The 21,818-nt window shown below is 36.8% G+C and overlaps 1 protein-coding gene and 1 long non-coding RNA gene across 3 annotated transcripts; both read left to right on the top strand.

Annotated features, from left to right (window-relative positions):
* Positions 1-475: 475 nt before the first annotated feature.
* On the top strand, positions 476-9,077 carry LOC145613838 (uncharacterized). 2 transcript variants are annotated; one of them, XR_014107019.1, is made up of 3 exons: positions 476-524; positions 8,186-8,238; positions 8,913-9,077. It is a non-coding gene; the product is annotated as an uncharacterized LOC145613838 (long non-coding RNA). The 2 variants fall into 2 exon arrangements; XR_014107018.1 differs by lacking the exon at positions 476-524 and adding an exon at positions 7,643-7,765.
* A 952-nt stretch (positions 9,078-10,029) lies between these two features.
* On the top strand, positions 10,030-12,048 carry LOC145613832 (transcription factor TCP11-like). The gene has a single exon (XM_081668879.1). The coding sequence runs from the start codon at positions 10,707-10,709 to the stop codon at positions 11,361-11,363; it is 657 nt and encodes a 218-aa protein (XP_081525005.1). The 5' UTR covers positions 10,030-10,706; the 3' UTR covers positions 11,364-12,048.
* The last annotated feature ends 9,770 nt before the right edge of the window (positions 12,049-21,818 follow it).

The following is a 21,818-nucleotide window of genomic DNA, read 5'->3' as shown; positions in this document are numbered from 1 at the left end:
ACTATGGATTTTTCCGAAATATTATATTACACAAAAATATTTATATGATTTTATGAAGATAAAATTATAATTATGTTTTGTAAAAGGTTTTAATTATACGACTCATAACCAAAAATTGAATTTTTAACCTTTAGTATCATGCGCGAAATCCCGAGTCAAACACTTATTTCCGGGTCAAATTTACCCAACTACCACTCATTTACTTCTTACTCCATAGTCAAAGTCCAAGTCAATGGTCAATGGTCAAAGTCAACAGTAAATGGTCAATGGTCAAAGTCAACAGTCAAAGTCAAAGTCCAAGTAAACCACCCAACCATCATCCATCTCATTTACGGCAACATTGATGATGGAAGTTTGTGGAGGCTATAAATAGCCATGGAAGTAAGGCATTCTTACTCCGTATTCCTTCTCCTCCTTTATTTCCTCCTCATATCCTTCTTTCTTTCATTTCCTTTTGGTCGGAGCCACCACGACACCACCTTGCCTCCACCTTGCCGCCACCTCCTTTCCCTCTTGTTTCTACCGTAAGTCCCTCCTATATACTACTATATATATGTATACTACTAGATTACTACTACTATTACACTACTACTACTTACTCTCACCTTCACGTAGTACTACTACTACTACTACTACTACTACTCCTTATTATTATTATTATTATTATTATTATTATTATTATTATTAGCTAGCAACAACTATCTACACATATATGTTGTATACTACTACATATGATACTACTATTTCTACCTTTTAAATTATAAATATTATTACTACGGATTATTAAAGATAATTTCATAAATACAAGTGTTAATTTTATATAAGGGTTATGATAATAAATTGTTCATGCACAACTAGAAAAATCGGTATTTTAGTCCTTGTGTCTATGGGTAGAAAAATATTTGATTAGAACTATTGGTTTGTTATAGGAGGAATTTCAGGTTCAAAATTAGGAGTTCCGTACTTGTGTGCAAGGATCAAGGTACGTACACGTGGCTAGATCTTTTAAAAAGTGGTTTTTATATGCAACGTGTTTTACATGTTAAGTGATTTCGAACCATGTTTAAATAATTGTGAAATATATTTCGGTGAAGCATGTTTTAATCGTTTAATCTCAAATATTAAATATTTTATATGGTTGATTATAAACTTGTATTGATATTCAAGAAGGAAGTTTTGTTGTTTTAATTTGTCCCGAGTATGGGATATTGGAAAGTTTATTTATCAAGATTTATTCCTTGGATCTTTGGATTTTTAACTCCCACTTCGCGGAGTAAGTTGAAGACTATGGACTTTGTATGACCTAGTCTTTCCCCTTGATAGCACTATGTAAAGGAGTTACTAGCTTGGGGGGTGTGCACACTTAGATGGGAAAATGATTTATGAAATATGGACTGATCCATCCTATTCGGAATTATCTTTGGAAAGTTGGTTTGTTTTGGAATTATCAAACTATTATTATTACTATTATTATTAATAAAAGATAAGTACTGTTTTTCGCTGCAAAACTCTGTTAAGCCTTACGTAATCACATGGCGGTAATACTCCCATGTTACTCCCTAAAGTTGGATTAGAATTGTTAAATATTAGAGAGTAATTTGGGGTGTTACAAAGTTGTATCAGTTTTCGGGTCTTAAAAAGATAAAAAAAAAATGGAATATAAAACTGATGAGTAGACCTAAGAGGGGCATATAGGATAGAGTTTCGCATTTGTTTTCTGAAAGTATATATTAAGCATATATTTAAGTAAAAAAAATTACTTTTCATTTTAATATGAAGAAAGATTAATAGTTGGGATTATTGGATTGGCAATGAGCTCTGGCTAGGCAGGACTTGGGCTCAAGGCAACGTCATCCCTAACCTCTCCTACCTGGGATCTCATTGGTCCAATTAATCCACATTATGAATCAAGTATTCAACTTATAACTATATATATAAATATAATATTTCCGAAATTAAAGAGTTTGAAACGTATTCAAAAATGATTTCGAACTTTACGTGAATTATGTGCATATGGACTAAGCAAACGTCCAAACTATGTTTTAGAATATAAAGTTTCGAATTAAAATTTGAATTGCATTAAGATTGATAGTATTTTGGGAATTTTTATATCCCACGGTATATTAGTGAAGGTTCATGAAGTATTATTCGATAATTATTCATAAATTGGAAATGGATTGGAAGGTGAATTGCAGTTTTATGTGACGAATTATATGGAGAAATGTTTGTTATAATTGTATGCAAATTATGATAAATCTTGTGATGATTTTGAGATGTTACATAGAGTTGCTTCTAAAGTGACAATTTAGACTTTCTAGTTAATTTGATGAAACGTCTCGTACTTAAGATATTTTGTGAACAGTCAAGTTATCACATCTCTTAGTCTTTGTTGGATGGATGAGTAATTTGTTTGTAAATTTATGTGTCTAATTACCACATTATTCAGGATCATGTCTCTAAGGCAAAGAATTAAGAAAGGGAGTAGTTCCAAGGTCAACTCTGTCATCAAAAGGCTAACCAAAATAACCGAAAACATAGCTGGTATTGTCTCAACCTAGGGAAAAGCCCATAATGACCTTAATGCTTTTGGGGAAGTTTTTAAAAGAATAGCTGCGGCCAAACCACCCACTTACCTTGGCAAAGTAGACCCAGCGAGCTTAGAAAATTGGGTGAGGGAATTTGATAAACTTTTTGATGCTATTAATTTCCCTGAGGAATTAAAAGTCAATAATGTTGTTTATTACCTTAGAGAGGAAGCTGATTTTTGGTGGAGTCAAAGGAGAGATGACTTGTTAAGTAATCCTAACTTTGGGTGGGCTCAATTAAAGGAAGCTTTGAGAGAGAAGTTTTACCCTGCTTATTTGAGGAAACAAAAGTGTATGAAGTTTACAAACCTTAGAATAGGGAACATGACAATTAATGAGTATTATAGCAAGTTCATTGAGTTAATGAGATTTGCACCAGAGGTAGTGCCAACTGAGGCGCTTAAGGCCCAGAGGTTTGAACAAGGTTTGACTTTAACCCTTCAAGGGAAATTGGGATGAGTGACTTTTGAGACCTTAGATGAGGTTTTCGGGAGGGCAGCGCACCTTTATGGGATCAAAGGGAGAGAGCTAGAGGGAAACTATTCTGGAAAAAAGAGGAAACCTAGTGGAGATTTCAATGGGGGTGAGAAGAAACCCAAGGTTGAGGGGAACCCGAGTGGGAATTTTAATGGAAAAAGGGACAACAGGGGTAACTTTTAAAGAGGGAATAGGAACCGAGGGAATGGAGACAAAACCCAAGAGAACCTATTTTTGCAAGAGATGTGCGAAAAACCACCCTGGAAAGGATTGTGAGGGAAACCTAGTAACCTGCCGCTACTGCCAAAAGCTAGGCCACAGTGAGTATGAGTGCTACAAGAAGGTTTCAGATGAGCAATCAGGTAAACCCCAAGATGAGAAGAACCAACCCAAGCCAATTCAGCCCAACGGATTCAATCCTAAGCCTGGACCCAACAACAACAGTGGAGCCACTCCCAAGGGTCGTGTGTTCGTGATGAACAGCCGTGAGGCTGCAACTGCTTCTGATGTGGTAATTGGCAATTTCTTTATGTGTTCTATGTCTACTAAAGTCTTGTTTGATTAAGAGGCGTCTCACTCTTTTATTTCTAGAACTTTAGTAGATAGACTCAAGTTAGAGAGTCCGATGCCTGTTTCCTTAGATATTGCTATCCCATAAGGGGAAGTGGCGAGTTGCACTAAAATGCATCAGAGTGTACCTCTTGTTATTTCAAATGTAGAGTTCCTGTCAGATTTAATTGAGCTTGACTTACAAGATCTCGATATTATTTTGGGGATGGACTAGTTGGGCAGGTACAAGGCCCAAATTGATTGCGAGGCCCAAAAGGTCACATTGTATGGCCCGGGCAAGGTTAGAGTAACTTATTTAAGGGAGGGGAGGAAATCAGGGTTAAAAATCATATCTGCTTTGCAACTAAAGAATTGTGTAGAAAAGGGACATCCACTATATTTGTGTAGCGTCCAAAGGATAGAAGAAGGAGGTAGAGATGATGGGAAAAATATTCCAGTAGTAAATGAATTTCTTGACGTTTTTCCCGAAGAAATTCCAGGGATGCCACATGTGAGGGATGTTGAGTTTACTATATAGACTTAGTGCCCGGGACAGGACCTATTTCAAAGGCTCCATATAGGATGGCCCCGGCTAAGATGAAAGAGTTAAAGACCCAGTTAGACAACTTGCTGGAGAAAGGATACATTCGACCGAGTTCATCACTATGGGGTGCACCGGTGTTGTTCGTAAAGAAGAAGGATGGAAGCTTGAGGCTATGTATAGATTACCGAGAGTTGAATATTGTGACAGTGAAAAATAAGTACCCTCTACCTAGGATTGATGATTTGTTCGACCAGTTGAAAGGGGCGGGGATATTTTCGAAAATCGATTTAAGGTCAAGGCATCATGAGTTGAGGATAGTAGAGTCGGACATTGCAAAGAGTGCTTTTAGGACTCGTTATGGTCACTATGAATTCACTATAATGCCTTATGGGTTAACTAATGCACCTGCTATTTCATGGATTTAATGCACCGAATTTTTAGGCCATACTTGGACAAGTTTGTAGTGGTGTTTATCGATGATATTTTGGTGTACTCGAAGGATTGAGATGAGCATGAGGACCATTTGAGGGCGGTATTGGCAACCTTAAGTGAGCATCAATTATATGCTAAACTCTCAAAGTGCGAGTTTTGGTTGGAAGAGGTAGCGTTCCTAGGTCATGTGATTTCTAAGGAAGGAGTATCGGTGGACCCAGCAAAGGTAAAGGCTGTAAGTGAATGGCCGACCCCGAGGAGTGTGTCATATGTTCGAAGTTTTCTTGGGTTAGCAGGTTACTATAGAAGATTTGTTAAGGATTTCTCAAGAATTGCAAGGCCTATGACGAGCTTAATGAGGAAAGGATGCAAGTATGAGTGGACTCCGGAGTGTGAGAAGGCTTTTCAGACATTAAAAGAGAAGTTGACTACGGCACCCGTGTTAGCCCTGCCTGATGGAAGTGAGCAATATGAGGTGTATAGTGATGCGTCAAAGTTCGGGTTAGGTTGTGTGTTGATGCAAAATCGAAAGGTGATTGCTTATGCCTCGAGACAGTTGAAGCCTTATGAGGTGAATTACCCGACCCATGACTTGGAATTAGCCGCAATTGTATTTGCATTGAAGATTTGGAGACACTACTTGTACGGAGTGACATGTAGGATTTTCACCGATCACAAGAGTCTGAAGTACATATTCACTCAAAAGGAGTTGAACATGAGACAACGACGATGGTTGGAGTTGATTAAGGATTACGATTTGGAGATTCAGTATCACGAAGGAAAGGCGAATGTTGTAGCTGATGCATTAAGTAGGAAGTCAAGTCATGCAGTTAACGCGATGATTCTTCCAGATCAATTGTGTGCGGAGTTCCAAAAGATGAATTTGGAGGTATTGGAACAAGAAGAGGTAAAGAAAATTTTGGGTGCCTTGTTGAGCAAACCGTGAATTTATGATGAGATTCAAGAAAGTCAGCCTGGGGACGAGAAGTTGAACAAGATTAAAGAAAAGATCGAGGAAGGGCAAATATTGGACTTTGCAATAGCCGATGATGGAAGCATAAGGTTTAAAAGGAGATGGTGTGTTCCTCATAATCGAAGTGATCTTAAGCAAAAGTTGATGGAGGAAGCTCATAGTTCTCCTTATTCAATGCATCCCGGAGGGGATAAGTTGTATACAGGCATCAAAAAGACATTCTGGTGGCCGAATATGAAAAGGGAAGTGGCATAATTTGTGGCTAGATGTTTGACTTGTCAAAAGGTCAAACTTGAGTATAAGAGACCCCAAGGAACAGTTCAATCCTTGGAGGTGCCTAGTTGGAAGTGCGATTCGATCTCTATGGATTTTGTAGGAGCTTTGCCAAAAACTCGAGCAGGAAATGATACGATTTGGGTCATAGTGGATCGACTAACGAATTGTGCAACGTTCATACCCATAAGGAGTACATGGTCGACGGATTAATTGGGAAGAGCGTATGTGAAATTTGTGGTGAAATACCATGGTGTGCCGAAGGACATCATCTCGGATAGAGACTCAAGGTTCTTATCCAACTTCTGGCAGAGTTTACATAAGGTTATGGGAACTAAGTTGTTGATGAGCACTGCATTCCACCCCACAACTGATGGTCAAACAGGGAGAACAATACAGACATTAGAAGATATGTTGAGATCATGTGTTATGGAGTATCAGGGTTCGTGGGAAGATCATTTGGACTTAATAGAGTTTTCCTACAACAACAGTTATCATGCAAGCATTGGGATGGCGCCATTTGAGGCTTTGTATGGGCGAAAGTGTAGAAGCCCGATATGTTGGAACGACATAAGTGAGACAGCTATGCTCGGGCCAGAGATGATCGAAGAGACAGTGAAACAAGTAAAGATGATTCAGGAGAAAATAAAAGCCGCACAAGATCGTCAAAAGAGCTATGCAGATTTGAAGAGGGGGGATGAGGAATATGAAGTAGGTGAGAAAGTCTTATTGAAAATATCTCCGATGAAGGGAGTGATGAGGTTCGGGAAAAGAGGGAAATTAAGCCCGAAGTACATTGGACCATACGAGATCATCCAAAGGGTGGGAAAAGTAGCATACAAGTTGGATTTGCCTAACGAGCTAGAAAGAGTTCACAATGTGTTCCATGTGAGCCAAATTCGGAAGTACATACCAGATGCTTCCCATGTCTTACAGCCTGAGACCATCGAAATGGATGAAAACTTGACTTATGAGGAAAGACCCGTGAAGATTTTGGATAGTAAAGTGAGAAGCACTAGAAACAAGGATGTTAAGATAATTAAGGTTTTATGGTCAAACCATAAAACCGAGGAAGCTACTTGGGAAGCCGAAGCATATATGAGGAAAAGATATCCAGAGTTGTTTTCTGAGGTCAGTAGTCGAGTTACGGGGGCGTAACTCCTTTTTAAGGGGGGTAGAATGCGATAGAGTTTCGCGCTTTTGCCCTTTTTGGTTAGTTTTTTAGTCATTTTGACCTATTTTAGACTCTGCATGAGTCGCAATTTGAGTCGTTATAGGTTGTGCATGAGTCAATAATTAATAACTTGGATTATTTAACCAACTTTTACTCAAGTTTCGAGGTCGAAACTTCTTTTAAGGGGGGTAAACTGTATTACCCCGTATTTTTAAAGCTACTTAATTATTATTAACTATGGATTTTTCCGAAATATTATATTACACAAAAATATTTATATGATTTTATGAAGATAAAATTATAATTATGTTTTGTAAAAGGTTTTAATTATACGACTCATAACCAAAAATCGAATTTTTAACCTTTAGTATCATGCGCGAAATCCCGAGTCAAACACTTATTTCCGGGTCAAATTTACCCAACTACCACTCATTTACTTCTTACTCCATAGTCAAAGTCCAAGTCAATGGTCAATGGTCAAAGTCAACATTAAATGGTCAATGGTCAAAGTCAACAGTCAAAGTCAAAGTCCAAGTAAACCACCCAACCATCATCCATCTCATTTACGGCAACATTGATGATGGAAGTTTGTGGAGGCTATAAATAGCCATGGAAGTAAGGCATTCTTACTCCGTATTCCTTCTCCTCCTTTATTTCCTCCTCATATCCTTCTTTCTTTCATTTCCTTTTGGTCGGAGCCACCACGACACCACCTTGCCTCCACCTTGCCGCCACCTCATTTCCCTCTTGTTTCTACCGTAAGTCCCTCCTATATACTACTATATATATGTATACTACTAGATTACTACTACTATTACACTACTACTACTTACTCTCACCTTCACGTACTACTACTACTACTACTACTACTCCTTATTATTATTATTATTATTATTATTATTATTATTATTATTATTATTATTATTATTATTATTAGCTAGCAACAACTATCTACACATATATGTTGTATACTACTACATATGATACTACTATTTCTACCTTTTAAATTATAAATATTATTACGACGGATTATTAAAGATAATTTCATAAATACAAGTGTTAATTTTATAAAAGGGTTATGATAATAAATTGTTCATGCACAACTAGTAAAGTCGGTATTTTAGTCCTTGTGTCTATGGGTAGAAAAATATTTGATTAGAACTATTGGTTTGTTATAGGAGGAATTTCGGGTTCAAAATTAGGAGTTCCGTACTTGTGTGCAAGGATCAAGGTACGTACACGTGGCTAGATCTTTTAAAAAGTGCCTTTTATATGCAACATGTTTTACATGTTAAGTGATTTCGAACCATGTTTAAATAATTGTGAAATATATTTCGGTGAAACATGTTTTAATCGTTTAATCTCAAATATTAAATATTTTATATGGTTGATTATAAACTTGTATTGATATTCAAGAAGGAAGTTTTATTGTTTTAATTTGTCCCGAGTATGGGATATTGAAAAGTTTATTTATCAAGATTTATTCCTTGGATCTTTGGATTTTTAACTCCCACTACGCGGAGTAAGTTGAAGACTATGGACTTTGTATGACCTAGTCTTTCCCCTTATAGCACTATGTAAAGGAGTTACTAGCTTGGGGGGTGTGCACACTTAGATGGGAAAATGATTTATGAAAATATGGACTGATCCATCCTATTCGAAATTATCTTTGGAAAGTTGGTTTGTTTCGGAAATTGGTTCTTTTGACAAGTTTCTATACATAAATTTCTATTCAGGAATGGTTTGGATAAATTATGATTTATTAAAGTTAAATCTCTTCGAAAGCATGTTTTATTAATTAAATTGATTTTACATGTCTAGCATTTGTATGCACTTAGCATTTTGGCTAATACGTATTTGTTTTTTTTTTTTTGGCTTGGCCCTACTTATCATTTTGATAAGTAGATAGGTGATGGCGATCGGACAACGTGAACTATATGCTGCATTGGGAATGATGGGCGGTGATCACCTGGTTTAATTTAGTAAACATAGTATCAGTGGTGTAGCTACTTTGAAAGTGTATCAAACTATTATTATTACTATTATTATTAATAAAAGATAAGTACTGTTTTCCGCTACAAAACTCTGTTAAGCCTTACGTAATCACGTGGCGGTAATACTCCCATGTTACTCCCAAAAGTTGGATTATCATTGTTAAATGTTAGAGAGTAATTTGGGGGTGTTACATTATTTCCTTCACATATTAGCATCTCTCGACATAAATTGCTTAACGATTTAGAGTTCAATAGTATAGAAATGTTATTAAGTCATGCATTTCATTGAATTGGAGTTAGATAAAAAATATAGTATCTCTTTAAGACTTTAAATTCTGGTTATTATTGTTTCTTTTACACTAGTAACTAGGTTAATCCCATGCGATGCACGGTTTTATAATAAAAATTGTATTATAGACTTTTAACACATATTGAATAAAATAAATACTTCCTCCGTTTTCCTAATTAATTTTTGATTAAATATGAATATACAATTCTCAAAAGTGCATAATTTTCATATTTAATTAGGAAATTTAAATTAAATTATATTATTAACTATTGTTAACAAATCATAAATAACTATTATAACATAATATCTTTAGAAAACCCAAAATTTAAAAATTCAAATAGAATTTAATTTTCAAAGCAGAATAGCAGGGTAGCTTGTAAAGGAAAAATATGACATCATCCATGCATTTTGGAGGGAAAAAATAAAATAAGAAAATGACACGTGGGCAGTGATAACATCAGCGATTGTTATTTTAGTATATACTCCATCCGTTTTTAAATACTTGCTCCACTTTCCTTTTCCGTCCGTTTTTAAATACTTGCTCCATTTCCTTTTTTGGAAATCTTTTACAATATTTAATTCATTTTTCACATTTGGTGGACCCAACATAATTCTCTCTCCTCCTATTCTTCCACTACTTTTGCTTTTTACAATTTTTTTATTTTCTCAACTACCCCACTACCTCCATATTTTATTACTTTCTCCAATTTCTCCTAAAACTCCGCGCATGGAGAAATGGAGCAAGTATTTAAAAACGGAGGGAGTATATAGATTTTGTATAACAAAGTCATATTGCATGGAACAGAAATATACCAATTGATTCTCTCTAAACCTCTCTCACATTTCTCCTAATTTTATAACAGAGTATTAAACATGGTTTTTTTTTTTTTTTTTTTGGATTTTGAGGAAATTATGGTGCAATTAGAAATAGAAAAAGTGTCTTAAAAAAAAAGTAGCTTAAATTTAAAATGTAGAAATAATCTCTATTATCTAAGTTCAAACAATGAAAACAAAGCCTTACGAATCTAATCAAAGATCCTACAGTTATAGTCAACTTTCCAATAATTATTCAATTATAAAATCATCTTTATACTAATTCACATTTTTTTTTTTCGTTATTGTTTTTCAAAAGAAAGATAAAAGGGTACTTTAGGAAAGTTTTTTTGACATCCCAGCTATTTGAAACTTTGAAAGGTATGCATATCCAAAATTACACAAACATGACATAATATAATCAAGTGGACCCAATACTTTCAAACGTGGGCCCATATAAAAAAACACCCTTTAATCAGTATTTATAAAATTTACTCAATTTTCTCTCTCCTCCTGATCTTTAGTGGGGTCGCCAAAATCCCCCAAATTTTTTTCCATAAAACCCTAATTCCTCCGCCGTCATCTCCACCGGAAACCACCACTATGGGTTCCGAAACAACCATCCTTCACAACCTCCAAAACTCCGACCAACCTCATTTCACATCACAAGAGTCGCAACAACAACAATCTTTACCTCTTTCTTTCTCTCTCCCTTTTCCTCCGATGTCAATTACTTCTTGCTCCTCCAAATCAACCACCAACAACACTTCTACGACCGCCGCAAAATTCGCCGTCACCCGTCGCAAACACTCCTCAACCAAAGACCGACACACCAAAGTTAACGGCCGAGGTCGGCGAGTCCGCATGCCGCCGCTCTGCGCTGCGCGAATCTTCCAGCTAACGCGCGAGCTCGGCCACCGTACCGACGGCCAGACAATCGAGTGGCTTCTCCGACAAGCGGAGCCGTCGATAATTGCTGCTACTGGTACTGGTACTGTTCCTGCTGTGGCTGATTTTAGTTCACCGGCGAAATCATCTTCGACGAATGCAATTGCTGCTTTGCCGCTTTCGATGGATAATGGATGGCATTTTCCGTCGCAAACGGTGGGATTGGAGTTTGGGTATCGGCATATTCCGTCGTTTACTGCGTTGTTGCTGCAGCCCGATGACGGCGAGATGAAAATGAGGTATCAGCATGAGGCGCAAGAGCAAGGGGAAGGGGAAGGGAATGGTATTGCTAAACAAGAAGTTGAGAATTAAGGGGTGATTAATTAGTAGTAAGTAATGTAATTTGAGTTTAATTTTGTAATTTTTAGGGGGTTAGGGTATGAATTAGCTTATCGGATTAGATTAGATTTTAGATTAAATATAGTGTTTTTTTTTTTTTTTTTTTTTTTTTTTTTTAACATTTGGAATGGGTTGAGGGTGCTGGGATGATGTATTCATCCGTGTGCTGTGAAATATAACTGTGAGTCTGTGAAGCCCTATTTTTGTTGGATTTTCCGGGGTTTTTTAAAGGCATTTGAAATGCGGTATGTGATGTAAATTTTTGGGGAAGTATAAAATCATATTTTGGTACCAAAGTTTTTGGGGTAATTTTACTAATTTATGATGAACACTTGAATTTTGGGTACTTGCTACTTACACTAAACAACTAAAGGTTTGTAGATGATGATATAGCAGTAAGATAATTTAAGAGCTCAGCTAACCATTTAAAATGTGCATTAGGCGTAAAGTGGGCCAAGAAATAGGCATCGGATTGAAAAATAAGTAATAATAAATTAATAATGTACATACATACATGTACTTAGCTTTGTTTTTGTATTTTTTTTTTTTTAAATTAAGTATAATATAAGGACCTCACTTTTACAATTTTTGACATTTAAGGACCTCTCCCTTGTTTTCCGCAATTTCTTCCTTACTTCCGGAGTATCGTGAGCAAGGTACTCCGGGTTCAAAAAGACAACACTTTCAGCTCTTCTTCTAGCGTCCCCTCCTTCTTCCTGATTTGCTCCCTTTTCTTCCTGATATGCTCTGTTCCCCTTAATTTTTTTTCAATCGTAATGAACTTAATCCTCTTTTTTTCCAATTGCAAATTTTTTTGTTCAGATTTTTCTCTTAATCCAATCAATCACTCTTTCTCCTCTTTTCATCAATTATACTCCTAAATTGAAGATGATTTTGCAAAATTTGCTGTGTATCTACGCCGATGATGTTCGATTTGTATAAGCTTGGTTTCATCCCAAACCATGGCAAGTTGTACGATCCTTGTTGAGTAAGGCTTTGGCAAGCTAAGCAGAACCCTTGCCAAAGCTCCCCGGTGACGACAGTGGCAACTAGCCTGCTAGGGTGGGCGGCTCGATTTTGCGCAATTGCAAATTTGATGATTCTTTTTGAAAAGTAACATATAGTGTAATCTAAATAACAAAATGTCAATTAAAAATAACATGTGTTTTAACAATTAATTTGCAAGTTATATACATAACATGTTTCTTGTAATAAAATAACATAATGTTTTATAAGAATTGGAATAATATTCCAAGTTATAAAAATAACATGGTTCTTTTTATAAAATAACATGAGTTAAGTATAACATTGGGGTCTAAGTTTTTAATTTTTTCACCTTTTGGGACCTAAGTTTTTTTTTTCACCGTTTGGGAACTAGAGTCCACTTTCCGCCCAAAAAGTAATTAAGGTGAGTTAAAAAAACATAGTCCCTTAGTTAAAAAACATAGTCCCCTATTAAAAAACTTAGTCCCCTAAAAAGTAAAAGGTTAATTTGTATTTCCACACCTAACAACACTCCTCCAATTACTCAATTAATTCTCCACCAATCTGAGTGATGATTTTAGGGACATTTGAGCCACATCCATATGGGAAATCTCTTGTATGATGAACTGATTTCATATCCGATAAAATCACAAAGGGTAAATTAGCATTTTCACACCCCAAACCCACATACAGATGGAAAATACGAGAAAGTGTAATCCTAGCATTGTAATTATTACTACTTTTACTTCCCTAATTCATAAAACGTGAGGGACTAAGTTTATATTTTTATTAATGCTTCCACATTCATTATTGTCATTATTCAATTTCAATATTTAATGATGTTCATAAGAATATGAAATAACACTAATTATAAAGTTAATCATACCTATGCCAATTTGTTAATTTTAAATCTGGAACAAAAAATAAACTTTTTTATTTTTTTATTAATTTTAAGGAAACTTAAACTACACAAAACGAGCTCTAATAAACTCTTTTTATATACGCATATAAAATACTCAGTAAAAAAAAATCAATTTTCTAAGTTGAACACATACAAATCAAATCTTTGTATCATATAATAAATTGAAGAGCATAAAAACATACAAAAAAGAAATTGCATAAATAATCAACACATCCAGAAAATAAAACCAATCAAATCAAAAGATAAAAAAAAACATGAAGTTATCAAGAACATAAATCACTTTAAACCTTGAAACAACACCTTATAGTGAAAAAATAAAATCCGAGCACCGAGAAAAAAATTATACGAACCTATATTTTTGGAATTGCCATGTATTAAATGAAGGGACTAAGTTTTTTTACAAGAAATTCAACAAAAGGTACAAAAATTCAATGAAGGGATTAAGTTTTTGCTCCGGTGAGTTAAACTTAGGTTAGTTTGCCGGATTATTAACTAGAGGTCCCAAAAGGTGAAATAAAAAAACTAAGGTCCCAAAAGGTGGAAAAACTAAAAACTTAGTCCCCATTCTTATACTTAACTCAAAATAACATTTATTAATTCTAAAATAATGTAATAAAAAACATTTATTAGTTAGTTCTAAAATGATATTTTTAGTTATAAAAAATATGTTTCTAAAGTCATAAAATATGAAATAACATTGAGTAGTTCTAAAATAACATGTTCAATAACAATAAATATCATGTTCAGTAACTTGAATAATATGCTTCTATTTTATATTTTTATGTTATTTCGTTTTGTTAACTTGTTATTTTATGAAATACCTAATACTAATTGCTTTTTTTTTTTTTTTTTTTTTTTTTTTTTAAGTTGGGTTTCCAGCCTATTTATTAGATTGGGCCTGGAGTACAATACTAGGTACTCCAAGAATACCTAATACTAATTGCTTTTTTTTTTTAAATTGTTTTCTTCTTTTTTACCTTTAAGGACTTAACATATGGTTTCCGGTGATGATTTATATTTGTTAACCCAAGTTGAGTTAAACAAGAGTTTAGCTAACATAAATCATAATGAGGTGGCTGAGGTGACATGGGTAACCGTGCAAGTTATTGCAATTATTTCTCTAATTCTCTTCAATTCTTCCTCCCCTGATTATTTCACCATTGTTTGAAGAAAATCATGACTCCAAAATTTACTCATTCAATTCTCAACTCCTATAAGTGTATCATCTTCTACTTCAAATCCCATTTCTTACGAAACATAATTGGCTAATTCTATCTCTTCATTTTCCACTTCTTGATCTCTGATTTCCTATTTATGCTATGGTTGCAATTATTCCTCTGATTCTCTTTTATCGTCGTCATTATTGCAGCAATTTTGTTGGTTGCTGCTGAATAGGTTGCAGATTTTTTTTTGACTTCATTGTTTTCGACGTATTTTCCATGGACAAGGATGTTATGTTTCACTATTAACTTTCAATCTACTATATTTCTTTTCCCAAATTTCGATTGATTTTATTCCTAAAAATTTGATTTGGGGGTATATTTTGAGAATTAAATTGACATTTTCTACCAGCGAAAGCACCCTATGTCACATTTGCTACCCGTTAAAAAAAATATTTTATTTTACTACCACCTAAAATCACATAGTTATAATTTCACTACCACTTAACGGAATCGGATAAGTTTATTAAAATAAAAATAAAAAAAATAAATCAAAGTAACCCAGCTACCCCCTCCCCCCCTGCCGGCGGCCAGCGCCCAGAGCTTCGAGCGGCGCCGGCGCGAACCCACCCCACCTTCCCCCACCCTAGACCTACACATCCAACCTTCACCGGAAACCACCTTTTTCCCTTTCCCCGAGCCCCACCGAAAACCACCTTTTTTCCCTCTCTCCACCAGAATCGACCCCTCCCCGTAATTGCTCCACCGAAATCGACCCCCTCCCCTTCCCTTACCCTTTTCGGCCATCCCAAACCCTAAAACACCACCCCAAAACCACCACAAGTGAAACCCTAAAATTCGTTTAGGGTGGTTTAGAATCAGGGATGGCCGAAAGGGAAGGGGAGGGGGTCGATTTCGGTGTGGGGAAAAGGGAAGGGGGGCGATTTTTGGTGGGGGAAAAGGAAAGGGAGTGGCTTTCGGTACGGGGTGGGGGTCGGGGCAGCAACAACGGGAAAAGGGAGAAGGGTTGTCTACGTAGGTGGGGGAAAAGGAGGGAGTGGGGTCGCGCCGGCAGGGGGGATGTGGTGGGGTCGCACCGGCGTCGGCGGGGGGGGGGGGGGGGGGGGAGGGGAGGGGTGGCAGTTGAGGAGATGGGTGGTAGTGAAGTGGAGGGGTGGCTGCAAGGTGGTTGAACGGTGGCTACACCCAACTAACGAAAACAGTAACGACATAAGTCATGTGGTAGTGAAATATATATTTTAGGCATTTGTGTGGTAGCAAAATAAAATATTTTTTAGACGGGTAGCAAATGTGACATAGGGTGCTGTAGGCGTTGTTCGAAGTGCACCTATGTTAAAGCATGTGTGAATATGCTTGGCACTCATAGGAAGTGGGAATTGACATAATACGATTAGGGACAAGGAAAGTAGGGAGATGCCAACAAGTTTTTAAGGAACTTGTAAACCATTCACGGATCATAAAAGGTAACCACGAATAAAGGGACAACGAAGGCAACAACGATTGACCCGTGAAGGTTACACCCCACTCATAATCCATGAGATTACTAACTCCATATGGTGCGGAACCACGGAAGGAGGATCGGAGATGATGGTACGAAGTGAGTCATGGAGTCACATTCGCCTGTATTGGCCTCTACTCGATTCTTACAGTGAAAAGTGATTCCTGCGATTTCAAAGGCATGCAAACAAAGATTCAATTTGCTCCAAACTATTATTATGCTAAATTGGTTTAATATTAATGCAACATATAATTCTAAAATATTTGTGATCACTTGATTAAACAACAAGATTAAAAAGGAACCTAAACCGGTTGTCCAAATTATCTTATTAGGCGTGATTTTCAATTACATATTCCCTTTAAACATGCAATATGGCGATCATAAAAATAATAGAATAAACATTAATATTGGAAGCAATTTAACAATAATAACGTTAGTCAAATCAAATATAAAATAACCCTAATCATGATACTAGCAATATTAAAATAAAATAAGAGTAATTAAATTAATTAATTACTCACATTCCGCACGTTCCTTTAAATTGCTACATCATGAATAAATTGTTAGTAACTTCAATTAAAATATAAATTAAATAGACATCAAATTAAATAAAGGTAGAGTTGATTTAGTCCAAACCCTCAGTCAATTATACCTTTCACGCCTTGGTTTAAGTATAGAACTTCGGGTATTGTATGGACTCCTTGGAGTGCTTCAAGAGGGAATTTTGAAAGAAGAAGGGTAGGCTAGTGTTTTAGGCTAGAGCATGGAGAAGAGAAAAATAGAGAATTATTTGATGATCAAGATTGTTGATGATTGAAAAAGGGGTGATATGACCTCTATTTATAGAGAAAAAAAAGGGTCGAAAAAACAAGATAAGATCCGAATTAAATCGGAATAAAACACGATAGACAACAGTTTTTGCGGTTTTTGTTTTTATCATATCTTTTGATCCAGAAATCGGAATAAGATAAATAAGATATCGCTGGAAAGCTCTTGAAGTCTACTTTCTAACCCAATTGGAATCAGATTAAAATATTTTTTATAATAAAGATATGGCCGAAATAGTGAGACGGTATCAGTTTTGGATAGAGTTTGATATTTTATTCATATCTTTTCCGTTATAGCTCGGAATTGATATTATAATATATCATTGGAAAGATAATTTCAAGGGCTATCCAACCATATAAGATTTAGATGAAAAATACGAGGCAAGAAAATAATATCTGTCTATCTTTGAACGTCTTTCAATTCGAATAGAATTAGGATTTCAAAAAGAAAAGTTTTATTCAATTTCCAACTCTTTAATCTTATCTTTTCAAAAAGGATAATTAAGATCTTTTAGAAACTTATAGAAGCTTCCAATTAATCCTAATTGGTTTAGGAATGGGATTAAATCTTTTGGACCCTCCACATGATCATTGGGTCGTAGGTAAGGTAAGCTTAGGTTCGGTTTGGGCCAGTTTAATATTTTTGTCATAACTTGTTCGTTATAGCTCGGATTTGGGCTTATAATATATTGTTGGAAAGCTCTTTTCAATCCCCATAGAATTATTAAATCATTGGACCTAGATTATGGACCACAATAAACTGGATTAAATGTTTTTATAAAAAGGACACGAAATGAATGATTTTAAAGGACACGGAATGAATTATTTTGGGTTTAAAGGCACGAAAAGAGGAAAAAAAGTTATGGTTTGGGGAAATGGGATAGGAATTAGGTTGATTTATGAAATGGAAATATGGATTTAAGCACTCCAAGATTAAATACTCAACCCGACCAATAATGGCGGTGAAAGGTTGTTCATCATCGGGTTTGGTTTTGGGGAGACATTTTTAGGTGTCTACAGGTGCTTTCGCTTATAGTAAATGTCAAATTTTCCAATTATTATTGATAAGATGAATAATTTGAGTTTATGTAAATCATTTTGTTCCTCGGTTATTTGCATCTTGTTCTTACTCACGAAAGAAATTATACATTCCATCATCCATGGGAAAATAATTCCCTATTCCTCGTTTTTTTGGTAATGCACTAATTTATTTATTTATTTTTTATTTTTATTATTATTATTATTATTATTATTATTATTATTATTATTATTATTATTATTATTATTATTATTATTATTATTATTATTATATCTCAAAAACAAAATTCATACAACCTACAATAAATTAGTGGGAAGCTGGGATACAATCTGGGCCCCCACTCCTCAAGTTATAGCAAAGCCTACCCTACTGAATATATGAGCTGCAGCACGAGCCCTAAAGTCTTGCGTATTCGAGAACCTCTGAATCCGCTTCAGCAACGCAACAACCTCCTTCTCTAAATCCCCAAGCAAAGAAAAGGAGTAGGGAATGAAACCATATCCAATCGCCAGACAACGAGCTTCATACTTAACCCGTTTCCAATGAGCCGCATCAGCCACAACCCGCCCCGAAACAAAGTCAGATAGTCATGTCTGTGTTAAAGGAGAAGACCTTGTGAAATCGACACATACATAACCTACGATCCCATGAATAAAGTAACACATTGGCAGGTCTGAGGGCGTCATTCCCTCCAGACAATCCTATGTCAACCTCCTTTCTGGCTGAAATCCAAGATCTATAGCAAATATCAACAAACGTATCCCGAACAACATTGTGCCAATTTTTAATACCAACAACACCAGCACACGACACCGCATGGTAGCTGAATACATCCCTAGTAAAAACCCGAGAGCAAGTAGAGCACGGTGTCAAGACAGAGAACAATGGAAACCCATCTGATAACACGACACATATCGGTATGTCTTAGCGTTCATCGTCTGACCCAATCTAGAAATAGGGACCGCCCGAAGCCATGCAAGGGTGTGATCATCCTGCTGTGACTTCCACAATGCCGACTGCCGAAGAGACAAAGAAAAGGTGGATTCTGCAGAAGCGGTAACCTTTGTGAAATATATATCTGCCAATTTCTTCATGAGTTTAGGGGAAGCGACCTCACAAGGATTACCTAAAATGTTAGACTCAACCTTTCAAGTAAACATACTCAATGCATCCTCAAAAGCTAGACCAAGACCCACAATACCAGTACGACGCGGAAGCTGCGTCTACAACCCAGCAGACTACAACCGAGAAGCAAGAAAAGCATAATGACGAACATCACCTGCGGAATAAACACAAGCCCTCCAAACGCAAATGGTAAGGTGGCAAGCCGCCATTGCCAATCACCAAATTCGGACCCCAAAGCAGTAACAATACGCTCCAAGGAAGATCGAAGAGCCTCGTTAAAAACGCGCTAAGCTGCCTCGAAAGCACCTAGAGGACAAGTACGCAAGGCAAAGTAGAGTTTAGAAACTCTAGTACATGCCCTAAGTAACAACAACTCACACTGAGGATCATCCAGCATAGCAACCTTATCCATAAGCGCAATGGTCTTGGTCACCCTCTACATCACAAGCTCGCTACTAAACCTGGAATAAAAACTAACGGGACCACGAAGCAGCTTAACACCATGCAATGACCGAGCAATAGAAGGGGGAAAAACACCCACAAGCCTGCTTCGAGGGTCTTCTGAAGGCCAGAAAACTTCATTTTTTTCCACATTGAGATGCAACCCAAAATGAGGTCCTTCCTCCGTAATCAACTGTAGAACCTTCCCTACCACTAAAGTATCTCTAATAATAGTGTCGTCATCCAAATACCACGCCTGAAGACATACCTCAAAAGTATCTCTGATTTTACACACAAGAGGATGTAAAAAAAAAAAAAAAAGGAGAGGACCAAGGGGATCACCCTGCTGCACCCCCGAGACGACCATAAGGCGTGGTCCACATAATATAATCTAGCTTGATTAGGGTAGCAGAATTCAACCCACCGCGAAATACCCGGACAACGACGACAGACTTCACGTAACATGACCGCACGATCAACTAGATTGAAGGCATTTTGAAAATAAACCAACAACATAGAAAGACCAACGTCAGAACCATGATCCTCAATCAACCGATTCACAGCATGAAGAATAGCCTCACCCCCTGAAGAAACCCCAACGCCAAATTGAAGACCATCAAAGTAACTGCCCAAAGACTGGCCAACCATAACAATACCGACCTTCAAAACCAAACGTTGCCAAACAGTACCCACAGCTACATGATGTATACCACCACCGGGCTTGATAAGTGGTGTGAGAGGAGCACTAGCAATATACTCTCATAGTTCCATAGGACATCTTCCCGCAAGAAAGAGATTAACCACCCCGATAATAGAGGCAACCAACTCATCTAAGACAGCCACAGCAGCACCACTTAAGCAATCCATAAGGTGTTGAGCACGTAAATTGTCCCTACCACATGAAGTACCACGCAAAAAACTCTTAATCTGATCCAAAAAAACATCAGAAGTAGCAACGAGATGAAGTTGATCAACATGATTATCAGTAGGCAAGGATGGAGCTGGAAAAGAAGGGTGTTTTGATTGTAAATCTGCAAGAGTGACCTCATTATACGGAGCAATTCTCGAAGAAGAAAGAACTCGGACTGCAGCTGTGTAATGGCTATCACAAATCTTCCTACGACATTGCTTGATATTACGCTCATCCAAATCAAGGTCCTCATCATCAACCACCGACAAAGTAGGAGAATCCTCTGCCAAAGTGTCCCTTTAAAGCTGCTCACAACCACCTGGTGAACTCCAAGAGCATATAGCACGAGAAATACTCTCCTCTTCATGCTGACGCTTTACAGAAGACCTAGACTCATGACTACTCCGAGGGCGAAAGGTTTTAAGGGTGCAAAGAGGTAACAATAATAACGAAACCCAACAAGAAATTTCATCAGGATTAGAGATCACCTTATCAAGAGCACCTTTAAGAACCCGAGAAAACCCCAAACGACATTTGGGAGGGATGAACTTCATAGTGAGAAACCCCTTTGAGAACAAACAATTAAGGAGAGCCACATCAAAACCATCGAACTAATCTCGCACTAAACCATCCACATGTCTAATATGAGTCGGAGAAGAGGGAACTTGTGGCTTAGAGAAATTAAAAAGCACAAAGCGAATAATACCATCTCCTTCATCAGGGGGCGACACATCCTAACCCACCCTATGACGACACTTAGCACGAACCGTATGAGCTTTGTAACAAACCCCACATAACCAAATCCCCATACGGGAAAAGTAACTTCCGTCTCAGTATAAACGACCAAATTAGAAGTAAGAGAATGTCGTGTGATATCCCGCGCACCAATACAACAATGACGATCAAGAAGATACTTGATTAAAGAACTTCTAGTAAGGACATTTCCGTTTCCATCTTGACAGCCACTAAGACCCAGAAAGGACAATGAAACTACACCATGGTTGTTGTCAAAGCTACACACAACCAATTTCAAAGTTGCCACAACACAAAGAGCAAAAACAACCGCACCATAAACTGCACCAAAAATGACCCAAAACCGCACCCGAACTGCACACTAAAACCACATCAAAAAGCACCAAAAACTGCACTTAATGTACACCAAAACTACACCAGTTACTGCAACAAAAACACCCTAAAAAAGCACCAAAATAACCAGAAAATTGACTTGAAAGCTGCAACCCAAAAGCACTAGAAATGGAACCAAAACATAGTAGAACCACCACTCAAAAACTGATCATAAACAACCGAAAAACTGACCTAAACCAGAGCTAAAACGCACAGATTCAACCTCTAAATACGATTGAAAACTGACTAGAAAAAAACAGCTGTCAAAACCTGCTATAACCCGCCTAAAAAAGCCTGAAACCATCCTAGAAAACGCTTGGAAACTGCCTGATACCAGCCCTAAAAACGCCTAGAAACTGCCCTTTACACGCCTGAA

The sequence above is a fragment of the Chenopodium album genome, chromosome 3, assembly GCF_948465745.1.
Source record: "Chenopodium album chromosome 3, dcCheAlbu1.1, whole genome shotgun sequence".
Classification (NCBI taxonomy): Eukaryota; Viridiplantae; Streptophyta; class Magnoliopsida; order Caryophyllales; family Amaranthaceae; genus Chenopodium; species Chenopodium album.
Note: the sequence above shows the minus strand (reverse complement) of the source record. Positions and strands in the feature narration are given on the sequence as shown.